Consider the following 24893-nt stretch of genomic DNA (forward strand, 5'->3'; position numbering starts at 1 on the left):
ACCTTTCTTGGATACAAATAAAGTAGCAGAACAATTTCCTCAAACCATCATGAGGAGAAAAGGATTCTTAAATATAGCAAAAGAAAGAACAGGAGTTAAAAACCAAGGAAATTATGGGAGAAAACCCTCTAAAAGAGATATCATGCTAATTGGTACCCATATAGAAGTGATCTTGGTCTGGGTCATCAATCACCTCAATAAGATTAACTATATTGGGATGTTCCACCATTTTCATGATTGAAACCTGAAAAAAGGAAGAACAAACTGATGAGTACCTGTCACCAACATCATTCAACAATTGCATAAAGAATGGATGAAGAGGTCATCATCCCTTTTGATCCTTCTCATTTATCACTTATGTTTAGTATACTTCCTAAGCGTTAAGAAAACAAATTATGTTTCATCAATTCAATTAAAGCAAAGAGTCACATTAGGTGCTCTAAGTAACTGTTTAATCAAGGCTATTGATACCAGGCAACAGAAAGATTCAGCATTGGAAATATCATGAATATAACTCCAACTCATCCAACCCACCACTCCCTGAAATTTTTTGTACTTTCTAAAGAATTTTTTTACTTCTTTCAATAAGAAAAGACAAAGGAAATACTTTTGTGACCAAGATCCAAAAGCAACATGGGCTGACTGATGTTCATAGTTATTAGGATGGAGAAAAAGCTTGCTGCATTATTTTCTCATGCGGAATAACCGAAAAATCTTGAAGAGGGCATTAGCTGTTGAGAGTCACATTATTCGATTGCACAGTTGCCCAAGGTTTTAGGATTATTTTTATTTTAAAAAGTGTAGGGTAGGACACAAGGCATGGAACTCTTGGGATCATGGGTCAACCAAGACGCATCAATCATCCATACATGTACCTCTCTCTCTCTCTCTCTCTCTCTCTCTCTCTCTCTCTCTCTCTCTCTCTCTCTCAGGAAGGAAGGAAGGAAGGAACACATAGGTCAAGGATATTCACTTAGGGCTCGTTAGTTTCATTCCCACCTATGTCACATAGGTGCTGGTGCAGGTGCAGGTGTGGGAGCGACGATGCGGCAGTTTAAAAAAACTTGGGTGCAGAGGAGCGGGAGGGCACATATATATATATTTTATTTATTTATTTATTTATTTATTTATTTATTTATTTATTTATTTATTTATTTTTAAAAATAAATGGGGATGGGGTTGACAGGCCCAGATATTAATCATTTTAATCCCTTGAATTTTCAGATTTATTCAAACCAGTTTGGCATTATCTTAATGGATGGTGGGCCCCGGTTATGACAGGCCCAGATTTATCCAAACCAGTTTGGTAGTATTGTTAGAAGGTTGCATGGACTCCTAAAGGCAGGTCTCGTCAAAATCGGACCTTATCTGCAGAAGACTGGATTTTACCCATAACCAACCTGCTACCGACACTATAAGAAGCGAGAAGGCGTAGAGAGAGAGAGAGGGATTCAGCATTGCGTTATCATCCACAAGTATAACTGAAAGCCCAAATTCTGCAAGGGGGGGTCGTCTCGGCACCATTTCTCTCTCTCTCTCTCTCTAAGCATGCCCTAACCCTAATCAGGTTGTAGAACACACCGATCGCGTGATCTAAGGTACCCTCAATATCTCTCTGAGAATGCCCTAACCCTAATCAGGTTGTAGAACATGTGTCTCTCTCTCTACATGTGCTAACCCTAAATCCCTAATCGGGTTGTAGGACACACGGATCTTTCTCTCTCTGATGTGTTTGTCGCACCGGGTGCGGCCCGCGTCGCATAGCATCGACGTGGGTGCATCGGCCCTTTTGCAGAGTCCTTGTGACATAGATTCCCACCAATAAGAAAAGACTCCATTGGAAAGGCATCCCATGATGAGAAGGCCATCCCATATGTGAAAAAATGCATATGTAAATCCATTCAGGGGGGGGGAGGGGGGTATGAATTTACGTGGTCAACGTGCAAAGAAACCCATGATGATTGTGGGCCCCACGGGAAAATGGAGTTGGGATGTTTGTTTCACCTGCATACGAAAATGGAGGAATTCATAAGTAAACCCACATTTTAGCAGATTGGAAGCATTCTTGGTGGTTGTAAACTCATAAAGACAGATGGTGGGTGCTGTTGCTAAAGGTAAATATGGATTGGCTCATTTTCCATGAGTTTGGTGTCAAGAAATCTACATGTAACAATGATCCAAATATTTTTAAAGGATGGTGTAAATACTTCAAGATTTAAAAGTCCAGATTAAGTTAATACCAGGATGGAAATTGGAGGTCATTCATTCCATGCTTTATCAAGAAATTAGAGGGTGAATGGTTTGAATTGGTAAGGTTGGTTCCTCATAGGTCTGGCTAGGAAAGGAACTATCTCAACTCAGCTCGGTTGAAGCTCGTCCAAGCTCATAACCTGCTCGGCAAGTCAAGTCATAAGCAACTTGCTTGACATATTGAGCCAAGCATGAACAAAATGTGCTCGGGGGGCATTCAACTCAGAAAAATTGTATCATATTGTACAATACGAGAGGGAGTGCCATTATATCAGTCCATGAACTAATGATTCACCCAGAAAAATCATACAAACAAGATTATCGGGCGTATCAACCTGTATTGTACGATATGGGTCGATATTGTATTGTATTGTATTGTACAATATAGCTCATATCTTATGAGTCAATGACCTCTAGTGACATACTCTCCCACAGTCAGAAAATGGCATCCGGCAACTTTTTTGGAGGGAGGGGTGCATTAAGCTAAAAGAGGTCGTTTTGAGTCTTTTGACCCCATTTTCAACATGTAAAACTCGAAAAATACCTCATCCCTACATTTTATCAAATAACCCTAAAAAATCAAGGTTTTATTTGAAATTGAGCCCTAGAAGGTGTTTCTTTGAGGGATCTACCGAAAACCAACCCTAAGAAGGTGTTTTTGATAAGTATATCCCCAAACCAAGCCCTAGAAAAGTGTTTTGTGAGAGATCAACCATGGTGCACGCCCTAAAGAGGTGTTTTGCACAAGAATCTTCACGGATAGGATGATGCTTAGGGATGCAATGGGATCAGGTTTGGTCTGCTTCTTAAAATAAGATCTGAAAGGGTATCAAGATCATGTTTGGATTTATCGATTTGGATTATTTGTGGATTTGGATTGGATTCCAATCTATGTCACAGGGACTCGTCCAACTGGGTGCCGCATCCGCGTCGATGTGACGCGACGCGGGTGCAGCACCCGGTGCGGTCAACCTGACCCTGGGTGTGTTGACTGCACCCAGGGTCATTTATGTCCAACTTTTGGACTTTATATATATATATATAGATTTTTGCCACACCCCCACACCCAAGTTTTTTGAAAGTGCCGCACCCATGTGATAGATTCCAGTCAAAGTTTTAGATGGATCTATGTTTGGATTCAGATCTGATCCAATCAGTTTGTGAATTTTAGATGTAAAAAACTTGATTTTGGTCTTCCTTTACCAGATCCAATATTACCATACCTATTTCAGATCCAGATTAAACTTTACATTATCATATCTTCTTCGAACCCAAACTCCGATACTGAGCTGCTGTACAAAACTTTGACTCTGGTTTGAATCATGCAAAATCCATCCCATATCTGATCCATTTGCAGCCCTACAGTCGCTTAGGTTTCTAGATTGATGAAAGAAATTTACTATCTTAAGTGAGCTTCTTGCACATGGTTTGAAAGCTTGTATATTTGTGAGTTCCTCAATTAGAAAAGGAAGTGGAGTAGTGAGTTCCTCATCTTTCGGAGAGAATTCCATGTAATTTAGTATAAAGCCAAGATATAAGAGAAATCCGCTATAGCTAAAGAAAAATCTAGATTTGGGCACTTTCAAATCCTCCGCTTCCAATTCTAATGCAATTAGATGCTCGACTTAAATGATACCAGTAATACTAGATAAACTACTAGTCTACTACCTACCAGGGATAACCACTACAAAGGGTAGTGATCATGCATAATTTTATACACTTTGTATGCATGATTTTGTGTGAAATGAGCATTAAAAACCCATGTTTAACTAATGTTTGGCATGGTCCTGCAGGGTACTCATTGATTTCAATTAAATAGAAAAATGAACAAGTTTTGACCCACTTGAGTATTTTAGAAAAAATCAGTTTTTACTAACAAGTCTTTAGAAAATAGTTTTAAAAAAGGAGGTTGTCAATTTGTTGAAAATTTGGAAAGTGTTTTAGAAAAAATTCTTAAACACTTCTAAAACCTAATTTGAGCTTATAAATAATAAGGATTAGAGAGAGGGGAGGCGTCTTTCCCTCTTTGAGAAAAACGTCTCTCTCTCTCTCTCTCTCTCTCTCTCTCTCTCTCTCTCTCTCTCTCTCTCTCTCTCTCTCTCCTTTTTTCTCGCATGCTTCTTCTTTTCCTCGGAGGTGCTGCGTGAAGTGTGGTGATCGTTGAAGACCGCTCCGTTCTCCCCACTCCGTCGAAGGCGACCCCAGGTATGTCTCTTCTCCCTCTTCTCTTTATAGATTGTTGCATATAGGTAGTCTCATTCATTGCTTAGTTAGCTGCATAATATAGGTTTGGGCTAATTTATTGTCCAACATAGATTAGTTTCTTTTTATCCTGTTCAATTAGGAATCAGAAAAGAAATCAGGCCATTCTTTTTTTTGTATTTAAATCGGTCAATCTGATCTTCTGACCAGATATGATTTTTTTTTTTCGCAAGCCCGGCCATCGGCTGAACTGGCCGAGCAGGTCTACTGGTGCAAATATGGTCTGCCAGAATAAACCAATCCAAGTCAAACCTGAATCAGCAAGCATGCAGATCAGTCTGCTAGCGCAAACTTGATCAGCATAATTTTATATATACCTGATTTGATTCACCGAGCATCGTCGGGCTCAATCTAAGATCGAGCAAGCTCTAATCTGCCAGATCTGATTGGTTAAGCCTGGTTTATATTTATCTGATCTGCAGATCTGCTCTGCTATTGATCTGCTTGCGTTTTGGTTTAGCCAATTCAGTTCAGCAGATTCAATCTGCGTTTTTGTTATAAATCAGGTTAGCTTACTATCCTTATTTTTAGATCAGGTCTGCTGCCCACAGCAGCACAGACCCAATTTGATCAGACTCGGCTGACGTTGATCATGACCAGACCTGGCCTGATCAACGCGACAGCAGGCAGATTGGGCCCAGATCACATCTAATCTGAGGCCACCGTGAACAAGCTATTGGATTAACAGATCTGCCAGCAGATTCACCAATCGAACAGCCTTTACAATCATTGCATATTGTTATATATAGAGAGAGAGATTGCTGAACTGAATAAAAATTGGGAGAGTGATGATCGGATTCGACCTGCATGTCAGGCCTGCACCGAATTGATAAAGCTGTTCGGATTCGAAAAAGAAAAAAAATTGAAGCATGGTTGGTTTTCATTTCTGCTTGCTAGTTGTTCCTCTTTAGTTCGTTTTGTTTTCTTTTTATTTTAGATTAAGGCTTCATTGCATTTTAGTCTAGAATTTGATTTCTTTTAGAATTAGATATAATTTGGGTTCTTGTATTGTTTTTTTTTTATTTAACCTTAATTTCCTGCATCCAACATTAGCTAGAATAGGGAGTCTAGTATTTTGTTTGTTTTGTGGTTTTGTGTTTTGCAAGTGGGTTCATGCTGGTTGACTAGAACGTGATAGCGAGGGCTGTGATCGTGCAAACAATGGAAGCTAGCTAGATCGCAAGCGAAAAGAGCCCTGCAGATTTTTTTTTGTCTTTATTTTTATTTTTAGGGTCACAGGCTATTTAATTTATTTGGGGTTGTAATAATTTTTACACTAGGGTAGCACGTTTTATTTACATTTCACTTAAGGCAATAAAATTTGTTCTTGTGTGGAGTACAAAAGTTATAAACATGTTCCCTGAGTTCGGCCCGGACTTTACCACTAGTGTGAACAGGTTAATTTAAGATTTGATACACGGTTTGCATTGACAATTTTTAATGGAAAATCCATTTTAAAATACTTTCAAGAAAAGTTGCATCAAATTTTTGGCGTCGTTGCCGGGAACAGCGATTTAAAACTAAGTACTCACTTTATTGCCTTTTTCACATATATTTAGGATTGTTAGTTTGCTTTTGCATTTTTATTAGGATTGCTTAGTTTAATTTCCTGTTGATATCTAGGATTGCTTAGTTTGCTTTTGTTTATTATTTAGGATTGCCTTCAAGACTTTGATTAGCATGTCCCTCCACAGTTGGTATTCGGAAAACCATGCCACCTCTCTGTTGAATTGGAGCACAAGGCCTATTAGGCGATAAAGAAATTCAATTTTGACATAGCCCAAGCCGGCACAGAACGGAAGCTTTAGTTGAGCGAGCTCGAGAAGTTGTGAAATGACGTGTATGAAAGTGCCAATATTTACAAAGCTCGGACTAAGAACTTTCTAAATAAGCATATCTTGAGAAAGCAGTTTGAGCCTGGTCAGAAGGTTTGGCTCTTTAACTCACTACTCTAACTGTTTCCAGGGAAGCTGAAGTCTAGATGGGATGGCCCATTTGTAGTCCAGGAAGTATTTCCACACGGTGTAGTTGATGTTTTGGACCCGAGAACAGGCGAGAAATTCAAGGTCAATGGGCAAAGGTTGAAGCCCAGCATTTCTGATGTCGTTCTGAATCGGGATATCGAGGTCATTAAGCTCGTGGATGTATAAAGAAGCGTGTTGTATATTATGTTAGGATTAGGATGCATTCTTTTCGGTAGCGAAGTAGTTTTTATTGCATATTTCTTTCTTTTTTAGCATGAATGATAGATCATATATACAGTTCACTTCTATGATAGTGTTTATGAGTTACAGGCGATAGGACTGAAGCCTCTCTAGGAGCAACTATAAAGCCAATTCGACAGAACATCATGCATCCACGTGTGTGTGGTGGTGGTGTACGGTTGAGGCATAAATCAGCATGCAGGGTTTCATTAAATACATCAGGTGATCTCTATCCTTTCTCTCGTATTTCTTTTATTCCCTAATGTGCATTCATTTAGTTGCATATAAGCATGGGAGAGTACCACTGAGGACAGTGTCATTCAAGCAAGGGGGAGGGTATAGTTTGCACACCCAAAAAAAATTTTTGTCCATGTATCTGTTCTTATAAAAAATCATAAAAAATAAGATTTTAAGAAATAAGTTTTAAGCATATGTGAATACTTTCCAGAATCTGACATTTTAGAGAATTTTTAAGCCCCACGAAAAAAAAATCTGAAACTAATATAGAAAGAGTGGTTATTTATGGGGATTTTAAAGAAAAGATTGTATATGAATGTTAGCGTTTGTTTTGAATCACAAATATGAATATGCACAACTCTATTTTTTCTAAAAAAACTAAGCAAATGAAAAACATAAAGAAATAAGAGCTTCAAAAGAAATAAAGCATACGTTTATTTATTTGATTTTTTTGTTGTTCACTAATAGTGGGGCTCAAACACAAGTTGAAGTGTTTGCTTCCCATGTTGAAAAGGACAACGAAGGAGATCACTTTTTTGTCTAGTCAGCATCTATGGCCTATTTGGTTCGAGCAAATAGAGCTTGAGGGGTGTTTTATACCTGGTGCCCTAAAGCCATCTGGGTTTGAGAGCCACTAACTCGAAAGCTCGTTACATGGACTTTATAAAGAGCCTAAAAGATGTCGACATTGCACATGACAGGAAGAAAACTATAAGTAAAACTATAAAATTTAAGGTCTAGTGACTCGAGCAATTAAGTCCGAAGGATACACTGTATCTGGTGCCCTAACGTCGTCTGGTTTGAGAGTCACTGAACAAAGCTCGTTACATGGGTCACGAAAACCTGAAAATTGACACAGTGATCAACTGGAAAAAAAAAGTAAAAGTGTGAAAAATTGAAAAAGAAAAAGAAAGAAAAAGTATAACAAGAGCTTAATAAAAAATTCATTGCATAGAAATAATTAAGAAAAACTGTTCAGAAAACATACAAGTGAGGATAAATGAGCAATAGCACGAGTGTACTCAATTTTCTGAGGAAAAAAAAAGTATAGATAATTGTAATTTTTAGAAAAGTAAAGGAAAACGTTTTTCGTCTGTGATGGCATGTTAAAACTCTAAATAAATTGTGAAAATGTAATTGCATGAAATATTTGTTTAGAAGAATTTATTAACTGCCTAATACTTTTTTAATTAGAATTTTTATGTATACATAACAAAGATGTTTGTGGGTAGCATCACTGCAAACCCCCACGAAACCTTACTCGTCCACTGAGGTAACCCAGGGGTTTAAAGGGCTTATTGCACATGCCAAATGCAATCGTGATTCCTAAGAAAGTGAGTTAGGTTATTGATTTGCATGTTTTATTCAGTTTTTGTCATGGGTAATTTTGCTCGAGGACTAGCAAACAATAAGCATGGAGGAATTTGATCATGCATGATTTTATACACTTTGTATGCATGATTTTGTGTGAAATGAGCATTAAAAACCCATGTTTAACTAATGTTTGGTATGGTCCTGCAAGGTACTCACTGATTTCAATTAAATAGAAAAATGAACAAGTTTTGACCCACTTGAGTGTTTTAGAAAAATTCAGTTTTTACTAACAAGTTTTTAGAAAATAGTTTTAAAAAAGGAGGTTGTGTGAATTTGTTGAAAATTTGGAAAGTGTTTTAGAAAAGTTTCTTAAACACTTCTAAAACCTAATTTGAGCTTATAAATAATAAGGATTAGAGAGAGGGGGGCGTGTTTCCCTCTTTGAGAAAAATCTCTCTCTCTCTCTCTCTCTCTCTCTCTCTCTCTCTCTCTCTCTCTCTCTCTCTCTCGGCGGCTTCTTCTTTTCCTCGGAGGTGCTGCGTGAAGTGTGATCATCATGGAAGACCGCTCTGTTCTCCCCACTCCGTCAGAGGCGACCCCAAGTACGTCTCTTCTCCCCCATCTCTTTACAGATTGTTGCATATAGGTGGTCTCATTCATTGCATTAGTTAGCTGCATAATATAGGTTTAGGCAATGTTATTAAAAACGCGCCTCAAGGCGCAAAAAGCGCGCCTCGCCTCAAGGCAAGGGCCTTTGTGCCTTGAGGCGCAGGTAACAAAGCGCAATACCCTTGAGGTGCACGCCTTGAGGCGAGGCGCGACTGAGGCGCACACCGCCTCTGTCATCGCTGGCTTGAACGTGATGTGTATCATCAACGAGCCCACCACCACTGCTATCGCCTACGGTCTAGACAAGAAGGCCACGAGCGCGGGCGAGAAGAACGTCCTCATCTTCGATCTCGGCAACGGTACCTTCGATGTCTCTCTTCTCACCATTGAAGAGGGTATCTTCGAGGTCAAGTCCACGGCGGGAGACACCCATCTTGGTGGGGAGGACTTCGACAACCGGATGGTGAACCACTTTGTTCAGGAGTTCAAGAGGAAGCATAAGAAAGATATTACCGGCAACCCCTGACCCAGCAGCGCCTTCTCCCGCCGGAACTTGGCCACCCACGAGTTGGATGCCTACCGGAGGTCAGCCACCGCCGACGGCACGTTCCGATCCGACCTGTCCATCGTCAGCGTCGCCCTCACCTTCCCTATCACCTCCGTCGTCTCCCTCGTGTATTCCTCGTCCGCTGCCACCACCGCTGGTGGTTGCCCTAGCAGCAGCAACAGGGTTGTCGCCGCCGCTGTTGTTGTCGTGAAGAGGGTTCGCCGGGTTAGGCGGTTGGGCTAGGGAGGGCGCGGTGGAGGTTGGTTGTCCACTTCCCCTGTTATGGTTGGGCGCGAGTGTTCCTTGAGCTGTGAGCAGGGCTCAACGGGTCAGGCTTGTATCGAGTACCCGACCCGATCTGAATTTGAACCTGAATTCTGGGATATGGCATGAAAAGTACCAAGTACCCTAATAATATTCAGGTAGTGCAAGACGGGTTTGGGTTTTGATTTATGCCCGGGTATGAATCCAAGTATTTTATGTGTTTTGAGTAAAAATAAATTTATGAAATTATGCAAGTCTGAGTTTGATATTCCATTATCGTGACCGGGCAAAAACTGAACCCAACAATTTATTATATGGGCTGGTTTGGGTATACTCTGGGTCGAGTACCCAACCCGTTGATAGCCCTAATTGTGAGCGAAGTTGTCAGTAGATCGGGTTCAGGTTGAATCCATTTTGTAATTGAAATTGAAAGAGGAATTGAGGAAGTGCATGGGCTGTCAATATTATGTCAGATATCCAATCCATGCTGGGTGTATCTGAATTAAACCAAACAAAGTATAGTTGGCTCCTAGTAGGGCTGGGACTCAGCTCGTCGTTCAATGTAAGAAGTAGTGTCACAAATCTCATAATTTTCTTGGCAAAGAAAACACAATAATTTTTTACAAAAAATTGTTTTATGAAAATTCATTTGTTTTTCTGCAGTTCATGCGCAGAATAATACATTTGTTTTTCTCATATTTTTTCAGTATTTATTTGAGATTTTTTATTTCCTGTTGGTTGTTGCTTCATCAATAAAGAATTTTTTTATTTATTTATAATTTTAGATATTTTTTTATAGTTTTTTTTTTTAACTTTGAGGCTTACGCTTCACGCCTCGCCTCAGATTTTGGTAGAGCGCCTCGCTACGCCTCAACGCTTTTCACAACACTGGGTTTAGGTTAATTTATTGTCCAACATAGATTAGTTTCTTTTTATCCTGTTCAATTAGGAATCAGAAAAGAAATCAGGCCATTCTTTTTTTTGTATTTAAATCGGTCAATCTGATCTTCAGATCAGATCTGACCAGATATGATTTTTTTTCGCAAGCCCGGCCATCGGCTGAACTGGCCGAGCAGGTCTACTGGTGCAAATCTGGTCTGCCAGAACAAACTGATCCAAGTAAGACCTGAATCAGCAAGCATGCAGACCAGTCTGCTAGCGCAGACTTGATCCGCGTAATTTTATATATACCTGATTTGATTCACCGAGCAGCGTCGGGCTCAATCTAAGCTCGAGCAAGCTCTAATCTACCAGATCTGATTGGTTAAGCCTGGTTTATATTTATTTGATCTGTAAATCTGCTCCGCTATTGATCTGCTTGCGTTTTGGTTTATCCAATTCAGTTCAGCAGATTCAGTCTGCGTTTTTATTATAAATCAGGTTAGCTTACTATCCTTATTTTTAGATCAGGTCTGCTGCCCACAGCAGCACAGACCCAATCTGATCAGACTCGGCTGACGTTGATCATGACCAGACCTGGCCTGATCTGCAGCCCAACCAGGGTGACAGCAGGCAGATTGGGCTCAGATCACATCTAATCTGAGGCCACCGTGAACAAGCTATTGGATTAACAGATCTGCCAGCAGATTCGCCAATCGAACAGCCTTTACAATCATTGCATACTGTTCTCTCTCCATATATATATATATATATATATATATATATTGTTGAACTGAATAAAAATTGGGGCGAGTGATAATTGGATTCGACCTACGTGTCGGGCCTGCACTGAATTGATAAAGCTGTTCGGATTTGAAAAAGAAAAAAAAAATTGAAGCATGGCTGGTTTTCATTTCTGCTTGCTAGTTGTTCCTCTTTAGTTCGTTTTGTTTTCTTTTTATTTTAGATTAAGGCTTCATTGCATTTTAGTTTAGAATTTGATTTCCTTTAGAATTAGATATAATTTAGGTTCTTCTATTGTTTTTTTTATTTAACCTTAATTTCCTGCAACTAACATTAACTAGAATAGAGAGTCTAGTATTTCGTTTGTTTTGTGGTTTTGTGTTTCGCAGGTGGGTTCATGCTTGTTGACTAGAACGTGATAGCGAGGGTCGTGCCCGCGCGAACAATGGAAGCTAGATCGCGAGCGAAAAGAGCTTTGCAGATTTTTTGTTTTTCTTTATTTTTATTTTTAGGGCCACAGGCCATTTAATTTATTTAGGGTTGTAATAATTTTTATTTCTGCTCGAACCTCTTTAATAGGGTAGCACATTTTATTTACATTTCACTTAAGGCAATAAAATTTGTTCTTGTGTTGAGTACAAAAGTTATAAACCCGTTTCCTGAGTTCAACTCGGACTTCACCACTAGTGTGAACCGGTTAATTTAAGATTTGATGCATGGTTTACACTAACAAATTTTAATGAAAAATCCCTTTTAAAATACTTTCAAGAAAAGATGCATCAGGTAACTTTCTCTACCTATAGACTCAACACTAGCCTACAATGCGAACCCAAACTTTTTTTCATATCACCATCCTTTTCATGCTTTTGCTTCCTCGCTGCCACTTACTCTTACACACTTCACAAGCCTTTTTGCCATATGAATTTCTTATTCATTTTTTAAGACTGCACATATTCTTGTCTTGCTTTAAGAAAAATGCATAAAAATTTTCCAGATGTGTTTTGAGCCCCGATGTGGGTCACTCCATAATAATGGAATACTTGCGGTCATGTAACTCTCACATAACAAACTCCTCACTCTCTGTTATCATCTTAGCCAAAAAATCTATAGTAGAAAATATATGATTAACACATGAAAGTCAAAATGTTGTTTTTAGAGAACTAGACAGAAGAGGCTCCTAACTTTACAAAGGTAGCTTGACTCGCTCCTAATGTAGAGAGAATGACTATTTCCCTCCCCTTCTAACCAACCTATTCGAACCATTGGGAAGTGCCTAGTACTTCTCCTGGACCTAACAAAGGGGTGTGTGCAGATTGTGAAGAGAGATGAGCCAAAACGATGTGTGTAACAAGGTATAGATCCTTCTTCCTTGTGGCGAACAACTTATTAAAGAGTCACTCTGTCGAGTTGTTTCTCTGTTTTTTTTTTCTTAAACTTTCCTATGCAGGCTACTTAGGAAAGGGTTTTGATCAGGTAGCCTTAGGATATATTATTGGTTCCTAATGTAGGGCGGATATGTAATATATCATTGCATGTACATGAACTGATGAGCATAAATTATATAATATACATACATATACACATGTATATTATGACTCAAAATCAGCCAAGCATCATCTATAGATATGGCTTTTATGTTAAAGAGGGAAGGGGGAACTGCCTTCCGAATTATGTAACATCGACACTTCTAAAAGGGCAATGCACCTGTGTCGCACCCGCATAACAGTTGGACTATGCTTCCTTTATGTCAAGTGAAGTCAACCACACCGAGGTCCATTTTTGTCCAGAAGTGGATTCGGTTAACCCTAACCAAGTCCAGTTTTATCTATATTACACACAAATTTTTTGAAAATTTCCATGTCGAACCCTCTGCACCCCAGGGTTACCAGAAGCACCATAGGACATGGGGAAGCACGCTTCCCTGAAGCACGTTTCAGAAGCGTAAAATGTGGCATTTCTGAAACGTGTTGGGAAGCGCCAAAAAAATTGGAAACCGAGCTTCCCATTCAGGGGAAGCTCGCGGTGGATGTGAAGTAGGCCATTGTCTTGGCAATAATGAGTCAAGCTAGTATTTGTGGTGAATCCCCTTGTTAAGGAGTCATGCATTACGATAGGAACTCCCAAACTCTCAGGCACATGCCGCCCTTTGGAGCATTTCTTCGAATATACTTGCAGTAGCATTCAAGTAATGTCCTTTAATTTCACCTGTTTCGGCCTGCGCTTTATAAATAGCTTCGGTGCAAAATAAGAAATAGTCTCTCCAATGCATAAACGGTTGGGAGTTCACGTTCTCATCATCCTTGGTAAATCAAGTCCACCACGGAGACACTCATAAACCGCTCCCCTATAGTTCTTTGTGGATAACCCTAATTTTGGTTTAATAGTACATCCCAATAAGGGACAACCATACTTGTTCAATTTATCTCTCTCAACTTGAGTCATGAGGTGGGCCCTAGAAAGTTTTAAAATAAGCAGGAGGAATTCTCAGATCCTTCAGACGTAGAGCTCATAGGGCTTTGAACCCAAATACATTGCCCACAATGGAAGTAAACATGTTAGTAACAGAACGTTCTTTAAAAAGGTCCAAAGGGTAAGCTACATAAGCAATAAATTGATTTTCCTCTCCAAGAACCGGCACGATGTGGTAGCATCGTTCTTTGTAACGATCAAGGCTAGTAAGTCCATCAGTCCACACAATTGTCCATGTACCAGTGGAAGATTCGGCAGCCACTACAACTACTGCTTCCTCAGGCAGAACTCCAGGTTGAGGAGTTACTTGAAATGTTGTCTGCCAAGATATCAGTAGCAAGGATTTCATAATCAAGAGTGTAATAAGTCAATCTATAATCTTTAACACCAGCTTTGAATCCAACACTTACTTTAGTTTCCGCTTTTCGGTGACATAAGTTCCTCCCCACAACTCATGAATTAAGAATTCTCACAACACTTGCTTCCCATTATTTTCCATTTTTTTGTGTTTTCATTTTTGTTTCTTTCTTTTTTCTCTTTTTTTCGCTTCCCCTTGCTTCCTAGGTCTCTTTTGGTTCGCTTCTCTTCTCGCTTCTGAAACGATTCCTGGTTCACTTATAAGTTGTCCCGTGCTTCTCACTTCCTAAAATTTTGGAAGTGCCTCGCTTTCCGCTTCCTTGACTGGCAACTCTGCTCCACCAACACTCGTATTCGCATATGCACCCGCACCTATGTGATTGCTTCCAAACCTGTGAATTCCTAGTCAAACACCAGTGAATGGTTGATTTCAATTTACTAGATTGAGACACTAAGTCAATCCAACGAGTTTTTAAGCGATAGTGTCTAGGGGTGGCAATTGGGTCGGGCTGGCGGGTCGTGTCGGCGGGTTGGCGGGTTAGCATACCTCAACACGAACCCGACCCGTTTATTAAACGGATCGGTTGTGGCGAACACGAACCCGACCCATTTATTAAACGGGTAACCCGACACAACACGGTTAACCCGTTTAATAAACGGGTCGGGTCGGGTAAACAGGTTGGCGGGCGGGTTGGTGGGTCGGGTTCGGGTAAACGGGTTGGCGAGGACGAGGTCGAAGCCAGAGAGTTGGCCGCCGAAGAGGGCGTTCAAGGCGGCGGCGGCGCTGGCCGCGCTCTAGCCGAGGTCGCTGCCGAGAGGGAGCCCCTTCTCCAGCGAGACCGAGATGCCGACGGACCGGACACCGAGGGCGCGGAGGGCTGCGATTGCCGCGCAGTTGTGGAGCAGGTCGAGGGTGAGCCTGGGGTGTCGTGGATAGCGGCGATCACGATGCGGCCGGGATAGACGACGACAGTGACAGTGACGTGGTCACCGAGCCCCGAGACGGTGCAGCCTAGAAAGTCGAAGCCTGGACCGAGGTTAGCAATGGTGGCAGGAGCGAAGGATCGAACGGTGGAGAAGACGGGGGCTGGCTCGGCCTTGAGTGTCTCCGACTCGAGCCACCGCGACCTGCATAAGACGACGGTGGAGGGTCTGCGATGGTTGGGGTTAGGGTTAGGGGTGCAGTTGGGGAAGGGCAAGGGGGAGAGACGAGAGAGGGCATCTGGCGGAGGTGATCATTCTGTGAGAAAGAGTGAGAGAGAACTGCAAAAGGGGGCAGTTTGTGCACAGGGTTTAGGGTAGGATGACGTTGAGGTGTTTTTTTTGGGTTTTGGATCAATGACATGACCTGCCCGCCTAATCCGTTTATTAAACGGGTTGGCGGGTTGGCATACCCCTAACACAAACTCGACCCGTTTAATAAACGGGTTAAGCGGGTCGACCCGTTTACGACACGAACCCGTTTAAGCCAAACCCGAACCCGCCTAAGAAGCGGGTCGACCCGTTTACGACACGAACCCGTTTAAGCCAAACCCGAACCCGCCTAAGAAGTGGGTTGGCGGGTCGTGTCAGAAATTGTCACCCCTAATAGTGTCATAGGGGGAGAAGATTAAGATTTATCTAGAAAAGGTGGTTTTCTATTCATAGAGGCTAGAAAGAAATAAAAGTGCCTTGGAAAAAATAGAGGATCAATCTTTGATCTGTTTCAGCATTCAAATGGATATTTGGCTCTTTGATCAAGGAGCCTAACATTGGTCTATGTTCCATTGGATAGCTTAGGGTAGGGTAGTTAGATTCAGTTATGTGTTGTTCTCTATATGTGATTTGAGTGATGAAAGTATGATTTACTTTCCCAAAATAAAATAATACACCTATCCTGATTTAGATAGACAAAATACCAAGTTGTTTCTAAAATATTCCTGAAAATTGATTATTTACAATTTAATATTAATAAATAGAGGTACGCATGTCCCAATGCATACATGGACATGTAGTAGCAAATGTAACCAATATTTTCAAAATATTGCTCTATTAAATGGTAAAGAACTCTTCCTAATGTTATGTGCAATAGCAATATTCAATATTTTGTGATACTGTAGCAAAACTCCCAATTCAAACTAAATCATTTTTATTGATCCTCTATATTGTCTAGTCCTTTCTCTTCTACATTTTTATATTGTTGTAAAAAAATGAAATAGTATTTTCCCTTCATGCTTTCTAAGATATTAATAAGATTTTATTGAAAGAGAAATGATTATCTTGAGAGCTAGTTAAACCAAAAACATGGAACTTCTCATTTTCATGAACAAGTTTGTACCAGTTATGCCCTATTCCAAAGTTCCAAATGCATGCAGAGGAAATTCCTCCAACAGGCTACTTAGAAGAGCTGTATTAAGGCAAATTTGTTTACTAGCTTTAATCATTGAAACTTAAAAGGAATAATCATGTGAAATACTCCATGAACTAGTGATGAAAACAATCAATGAACATACGGACCTCCCTCAACACATCAGTCATAGCAGTTTCAGAAGGTGCCACTCGCAACTTCAATAACCGGAACTTGTAGAAGGCCTGCCATAACAAACAAATTTCAATTTCAATACAGGCACAGCAAGCACCAATAAGAAAGCTTACCATCTTGCTATAAAATTGCACTAAATAAATAATCATATATGAGAGGATATTCCATGTGTCATACTTGGATAACCCAAGGATAGTTTAGTTACCTTATGGAAACATACTTTATACTCTCAACTTTTTATTGTCAAACTTAAACCACAAATACTTAGTTTCGACACAACCAGACAAATACACATTTTACTTGACACACACACACACACACACACACACACACATATATATATATATATATATATATATATATATATATAACTTTTTTTTTGCTACAATCGATTGCACCCACAATCGAGTTGGAATGTTATGATGTGAGTTGTTTTGACCAAGGTTGCCAGACTAGGAAGCAGAAGCGCGAAACGATACAGGAAGCGGAAGTGAGAAGTGATACATTTTAAAATGTATAGGAAGTAGGAAGCGAGGAATAAAAAATATATATACATAAGAATTGGATGGGAATCAAAATGAAACACAAATGAAAACTAAATTAAAAATGACTAATATTAAATTTCATGATTTTTTCTGTAAGAATTAAATTTTTAACAAAATCTAAAAATACTAGACATTTCTTTTTACAAGAAAAAGTAAGCAGAACCAAGCAAGGGGATATGAATATTAGAGACTATTATAGTACTTTATCCCCTCTAATGGAATGAACTTGTTCTCCTTAAACTACAATGGAAAGGAAGCGTTATAGCCATGAAACAAGAGCAAACGAAGAGAAAGATTTTTCAATTTATTCATGGACTTCGTCCCGCATTTGAATAATTAAGAGGATCCCTTCCTCATATGGCTTCTACTCCTCTTAGTGAAATCTTTGCCGATTTATGCCAAGACAAAACTTGCTTAGCTCTTAAGAAAAACTTTGATGAGGTCCATGCAGTATCTAGACCGGTAAATAACATGCGGACATATAAACCTCCATGTTTTTAGAAAAAAAACAATGGTGGAGGAAGAAAAATTGTTTGTCACTATTGTAATGAATCGGGTCATCTTAGACCTGATTGTCCTAAGCTTAAAAAGAAGGTGGCTTTCGTTGGAGATAGTCCAAGCAATTCAAGTGAAGAATCAAAAAGAGATGGAGGCACAAAGGACTCCATTACTCAACTTACAGAAACTCTCCAACAATTCATAAGAATCAACTCTTTCACACCTTCCACCTCTGGTGCCGCGGTCTTATCAACTTCCGGTATGTCCTCTTGGATCTTTGATTCGGGTGTCTCATTTCATATGACCTCAAATGCATCTCTTTTATCCAAACCAAGTCTTAACCTTTTTAAAGCATTCATTTTCACAACCGATGGAACATCATTAGATCTTAAAGGGATGGAAAACCTTGAAAATTTTTTAAGGCAAAGAATATTATATTCCAAAAATTAGGATATTCCAAAAATTAACTTAAATCTTTTTTCCAGTTCTCAAATAACTGATTTTGGATACAGTGTCTCTTTTTAACCAACCAATTGCTATGTGCAGGATCTCCGGTCCGAGAACCGGATTGGATAAGGCTATAGAAAAAAAGACCTATATTACATAGATTTTTTGTCTTTGCCATCCAAATCATTTTGTAATCATGTCCAATCTAAAGATATTGTCACTTGGCACAAAATGCTTGGTCACCTAGTGTTTCTAAATTGTATCTTTTTTCTTTTTTTAAAAAAAATTATAATGAAAAAGAATTTAGATGCAATGATTGTATCCTTGGAAAAATGCATTCTCCTTCTTATCCACATAGCAACTTTATTTCAAATAGACCATTTGAATTAGTACATTCGGATGTATGGGGACCGGCACCCGTTATGTCTAAAGGAGGATATTCACATTATGTTGTCTTTATTGATAATTTTACTAAATACACTTGGGTTTACTTTATTAAAAACAAATTCAATGTTTTTTCTATTTTTAAAGAATTTCATATCCTTATTCAAAATTAATTTCAAAACAATATAGTCATTTTGAGATCAAATTCCCGAGGTGAATACATGTCAAACGAATTTCAAAACTACCATAAACAAAATGACATTATTCATCAAAGATCTTGTCCTAAAACTCCTCAACAAAATGGTCTTGCCGAAAGAAAACATAGGCATCTTATTGAAACAACAAGAACTTTTTTTGTTTCTAAAAATGTTCCAAAGAACTTTAGTCCAAAGCCGCTCTGTTTTGCAATTTATCTTATAAATCGGATGCCATCATCATCTTTAAAAAATGTTTCTTCCTTTGAAAAATTGTTCAAAATGCCTCCGGATTTTAAAAGATTAAGAATTTTTTATTGTAAATGCTTTGTTCTTTTTCAAGGACAAGATAAACTTTCACCAAAATCTCTTGAATGCGCTTTTATTGGCTATGTTGAAAATCAAAAGGGATATAGGTGTCATGATATTAAAAATAACAAACTTTATATTTCAAGAAATGTGATTTTTCTTTAAGAACAAAATGGATTTGAATCTCAAAAACCTAAGGTAGAGGTTGATTATTCTTTTCTCTTTGACTTATTGCCTAGAAATAAGTCTAAAGATTTTATTGATACTATTTGTGATAATGTTTGTGAAGACAATTCTCATCAAAATGATGTTTTGTTTCATCAAAATGATGATTTTCACAATGAGAATCTCAATGTATGCATGTGTATACTCGACGAGAGGAAAATGAACATCAAAATGCTTGCGACATATATCCTCAAAATATTTCCTTAGAAGACCAAGTTGAAGAATCCCTACCTAGGCGATCTTCTAAGAATAGTAGACCTCCTCAAAATTTTGTGTCACATGATTCCTTTTCCTCAAATTATAGAATTTGTCTAATGATATTCATTTTTGTCACGAGCCTTCCAACTTTAAAGAAACCAAGCAACATTCACATTGGATTGATGCTATGAGACTTGAATTAGAAGCACTCAACAAAGCACATCGAGATGTACTGCCATTATCTTTTGTAATGCCCACTAGGGGCAATATGATCTTTTCATCATTTTGTAAATAGACATGTCCATTAAGGACATTTTTGTATTTTTATATTTTTTATTTTTATTTTTATTTTTGGTTAATTAAAGGGGTACAAAGGGGATCCCTTAAGAATAGTTGGGATTCTCCCTAGCGGTCACAAATGTGACCGTTGGGGAGCTCCCCTTGGCCCCTCTTGTGGTGTATATAAAAGGGACTTCTCCACTATTCTTCTCAATGCTTTTTCAAGCATTTCAAGTTTTCTTCTTTCTTGTGTGTTTTTGGTGTTTGCCCTTTGTGGCATATTGTATCTTGTCCATTAGAGACATTGTGCTTATGTGATTGTGCCTATTGTTTTTGGCACTTGAATTTCCTTACCCCCCCAAGTAGGCTGATTGCTCATACCTGTTTTGCAAAAACTGGTGGTGGTGGGGGGGGGGGGGGGGGGGGGGGGTTGCTTCAATGGGTCAATGGATTAGCAATTATTTGGACCTATGTCCAGTCCAATCTCCAGACCAAAGATTTGAACATCTAACCAGACCAGACAAGTTTAAATAAAATCCCAATGGGTAAAAACAAACCTGAACTAATAAAATAAAACCCATTTCCTAGAGAGAGAAAAAAAGTATGAAGGGTCTAGAGTTATGCCACATGGATACGACTGTGGATGCAGGGGTATGGCCATTTTTATGAAGTTTTCAATATGACTAGTATATAAGGGAGGGGACACAACACGGTGGGCCGGTGGCCAAAATGGAGTGTCTGTGTGATATAGGTATAGATCTCAACCAAAACTTGTCAGGTCTATATTTGGCTTGACGCTCAAACCAAGTTTAAATGCGCTAAGTAGGTGTCAGGATGGTCATACCATCTATTATGGGTATAAGTCATGATACTACAAGTACAAGCATCTGGACACACAACAGAGAAGGAGCAACAGACCTATCTGTTAAGTGGTAGCCTATGTCACATAGGTATGGATGAGGGTATGGGTATGGAGGATACAGCTCTATGTGTGTAATGTGTATCTACAGGTTTGGATTGAATTAAGATCCAAACCCATATGCATATAAAATATAAAATATGGGATTGGACTGGGTTATAATCCAGTTAAACCAAACGAAAAAAAGAGGGAAAAAGTGGGTTTGGGGTCGACCTGACCCAGACCCACAAAGTACCAGGTATGTACCTAGCACCCAGACCTGTGTTGATCAGTGTCAACAAGGGTAAGGGGCCCCTGGACACATACCCATGTGATGTAGGTGGAAGCTGAATGCCAAACCAGAATTTTTATATACATTTAGTCTATGAAGCTTCTCTTCTAGTATCCATGATTAGTATGAACAGCAGATTCGACACACTTGCTTCTTAAGAAAGGATCAAAAGAAATATGTTCTAGTCATTTAGCACTTGTAAAAGAAAAACCACAAGCAAAACATCACAACAACATAAGCTGAAGCACGAACTAAAAGCATCAATAGCAGACAAGGTCATTGAGAAATATAACATCATATCAAGGTAGGAAAATCACCTTAACTGCATATTGCTTCCCATCTTTAGTGCTTTGGTATAAAACCTACTAACAGCATGATATATGTTAGGAAAACACTTCTTGAACTGAATTAAAAAAGAACATTAAGCATGCAATTACCACTTTGCACAAGCTTCCTATACGTAATGTACGCTCTCGAACATACTCGTTGATCATTTTTCTACCATTCTCATCCTACAAACACAAAAAAAATCATCATATGAATTAGCGCATGGAATTTGAAAAAAAAAAAGGAAAATTTGCAGATGTGCTCTTCCATAGTCCATAAATGAAGAGAATGAAAAAGGATGGCTCCTCAATTTTTCCAATGGTACCAGCAACTGAAACATTTAGGGACTGTTATATGAGTCAGATAGCATTGTAATGCTTTGACTTCTCATCACACCAGGTTTGGAAAATAGAACCCAGCTCTCCCCAAAGATGAATCCAAGAAATGTCATTTTTGTGCTGCCAAATTTGGAGGTTTTGAAGCTCATAAGGGTGGCATCGAGATTGATCCTACTAAGATGGAAGTCATCCACAATATTCAACCTCAAAAACATCTTAAGCAATTGTACGCATTGCATGCTCATCTCAAAAGGAGAAAAACTTGAGACCTTGATTTCTTCAAATACCATGCAGACATTGATACATAAGATTGCCCAGACACCTAAATTATTCAACAAGCAATTTTCCATATGAAAATTCCCAACAAATGGAGGAAGAGCACCTTGATTCCCATGTTAGAAGTGAGGGGGATAAGCAGGATTGTGCTAACTATCCAGGTGCATCATTATCAAGCTTTAGGAGAGGGGGGCAAAGCCACATCTATAAAGAGAATCAAGTATTTCTGATAAAGTGGAACATCAAGGGCTTGATGCATGCTTTGTTGGGTCAAATCATTTTGTTAACATTCTCTCCAAAGCAATCACCAAACATCAACATGCTGTCTTGACAGGAAAAAAAAAAGAGGCCAAGCATTTAAATCAAGCATCAATAGCTACACAAGACGGTGATGAAAAACTTGATGACTACTAATGTCAAAACATCAATAACCATCACCATGCTGACATTATTTTCAAGAAACCTTGACTTGACATTCTTAATAAACATACTTCTTAACAATCTCCAGTAAGTGATTGGGGTAGATATTTGTGTCATACATGTATGTCTTTGCTGTCAGTATTTGATATAGGGTTACCAGAAGCGCCATACATTCCTCAAAGTGTGTTTCGAAAGCATGAAACGTGGTGCTTCTGAAACGTGCTGGGAAGCGCCCAAAAAATTGGGAAGCTCGCTTCCCAATTTAGGGAAAGCACGCTTCCCATTTAGGGGAAGTGAGCTTTCCCTTTTTTTCATTTTTTTTTTGTGTTTTCATTTTTTTTTTCGCTTCCCCCATCGCTTCCTAGGTCACTTCCGGTTCACTTCCTCTGTCGCTTCCAGTTCGCTTCCAGTTCGCTTCCGAGACGATTCTTGGTTCGCTTTTAAGTCATCCCGCGCTTCCCGCTTCCTAAAATTTTGGAAGTACCTTGCTTTCCGCTTCCTGAATCGCTTCCCGCTCTCGCTTCCCTGACTGGCAACTCTGATTTGATATTTTCCCTATGCACTCATCAAACAATGACATGATTTTCTAATAAAAAGTAATCATTTTTCTGATAGGCAATAGAGACTACAGAGAAATCCCTACTTAATATTCATCTTAAGGCTGAAGATGCGTGAAAAACCTATTTTGGTTAAACATTCTTTATAGTTGGTTCGGAAACCCATGTGAGACACATTCTTTAGTAAGAATAATTGGATATATCTACACATGGGTGCACACACACACCCACACACGCATGCAGGTGCGCACCCACCCACCCACCCACAGAAGGAAATCCTTTACACACTTTCAGATATTGCAAATGATGTATTGCTTATTACTTCGTGCAGTGCAGACTTTCCACAGACTGACAGAATTTTGGCTCCGACTAGTTGGCTATTAGAAATTATAGTACAGAATTCAACTAGAATACAAGAGTAACAAACAAACTGAAAAAGAAAAGAAAAACTAGTCGTTCTAGGGTGGCATCAAGTTCTGTTGGAATGAACAAATTAAAAAAGAAAAGAATAACTAGCGGTTCTATGGTGCCATTGGTTATAGTAGCAAGTGGTTACATGCAGGAAGGCGGTAGGATAAAGGTAGATAATATAAATGCTAGTAGTGGTAAAGAAGCACAGTGACAACAGCACAAAGATTGTCCACAAGCTCTGCAATCTCCATACCATCACGTCTGTGGTGTTTCTTCCTCCATATATCCCCAAAATTTTAACCCCACAAAGTAGGAGAATCTGAAGATATAGGTTCATCCAGAAAGGGAGAATGCGCGATCAAATAGCAATTATTGAAATTGTAGTCATAATTGCATTCGATGCCAATTAAACGTGCGACTATGATTAGATTTTCCATTCTACGCAGATCAAACGTGTAACTATCGGAATTTCTGTTCGAGGCCAATCAAATGAACCAATCCAATCCAATGAACATAAATACACTGAGTTCTAAGGAATCCTCCGCCTGTAACCACAAGGTCTTCTTACCTTGTCCAAAATGAGAAGGCGGGTTTCCTTGACAGGGGTCACCCTGCAAATCGGTCGAGATTTGATCGCCCTCTGGTGGAGTTCAAGGGCGTCCCCGGCGTCTTCAGGGCCATCCGTCAGGAGGAACTCATCGGGAGCACCATGAAACGACCTCACCAACTTTATCGGCTCCAAAAGAAACCTCAAACAACTGCAGCAGCCCATCCCTCTATCCGCAACCTAAATTCAATCAATTTCCTATTCAGTCACCTTCCATACAGTAATCCAAAAAAAAAACACCAAGAAGAGAGGAAAAAGCAAGAGAAGGCGGTACAAGCAACGCAACAAACCTTTTGTCCTGTTAGTTAAGAAAACAAAAGGCAAAAAAAAAAAAATCCTCCCTAAAAGCCAAAACAGACAACCAGAAAGTGCGCCAAGAGGTCGAACGAAGATGATCAAGAAAACCACCAAATAAAACCCTAAAAGAAATAGGACAGGAAGTTCGAAGTGACCAGCGGACAGAAAGATCGAAGAAGAAAGCAGGAGAGAAAGAGAGAGAGAGGAATATTCCCGCGAACCTTCCGCTGTATCAGATTCGGGGCGTACGGGCGACAGCGAGAGAGAGAGAGATGGGGTTTTCAGGCCGGCACACGATGGCGCGTCGGGCGGTGCGAAAGGAACACAAGTCGGTCACAAGAGAGAGAGAGAGAGAGAGAAGGCCGATGTATACTCGTGCTGGCATTCGTTTCTTAATGCCTAAAAAGGGAGAGAGGAGAGGTAGTCTCACGTTCATGTGCTCTTGTCCACATTAGGGATGTCTGTGGACGTGGGCGGGGTCTTGGGACAAGGTCTCCACCCCGATCTCGTCTCAAAAAACTGCCTTTTTCTCCCCGTCACCATAGGGTTTACTTTATATTTTCATTTTTTATAAAACATTATTCAAAATATACTTGATAATATATTAAAACATTATAAGTAAATAAAAACATAAATATATATGAATGCATAAAATGATTTATATATATATATGGATTAGCACACAGGAAATAGTGGCATATCATTGAAGACAAGGGCCCCCTCACGTCTCTATT

At 39.4% G+C, this 24893-nt stretch overlaps 1 protein-coding gene across 1 annotated transcript in view; it reads right to left on the reverse strand.

The window, feature by feature from the left end:
* The window catches only part of LOC149812115 (serine/threonine-protein kinase GRIK2-like), a 42520-nt gene extending 18116 nt beyond the window's left edge, over positions 1-24404 (reverse strand). The window contains exons 1-6 of the mRNA XM_089993682.1: positions 24381-24404; positions 23824-24042; positions 21364-21438; positions 21244-21288; positions 16633-16707; positions 157-244 (exon numbers count right to left, since the gene is read on the reverse strand). Coding sequence (XP_089849808.1) covers positions 157-244; positions 16633-16707; positions 21244-21288; positions 21364-21438; positions 23824-24027 — 487 coding nt within the window. The 5' untranslated portion in view covers positions 24028-24042; positions 24381-24404. The remainder of the gene's footprint in view (positions 1-156; positions 245-16632; positions 16708-21243; positions 21289-21363; positions 21439-23823; positions 24043-24380) is intronic.
* Positions 24405-24893: the final 489 nt, after the last annotated feature.

Source organism: Nuphar pumila, chromosome 17 (genome assembly GCF_984573655.1).
Source record: "Nuphar pumila chromosome 17, dmNupPumi1.hap1.1, whole genome shotgun sequence".
Taxonomy (NCBI): Eukaryota; Viridiplantae; Streptophyta; class Magnoliopsida; order Nymphaeales; family Nymphaeaceae; genus Nuphar; species Nuphar pumila.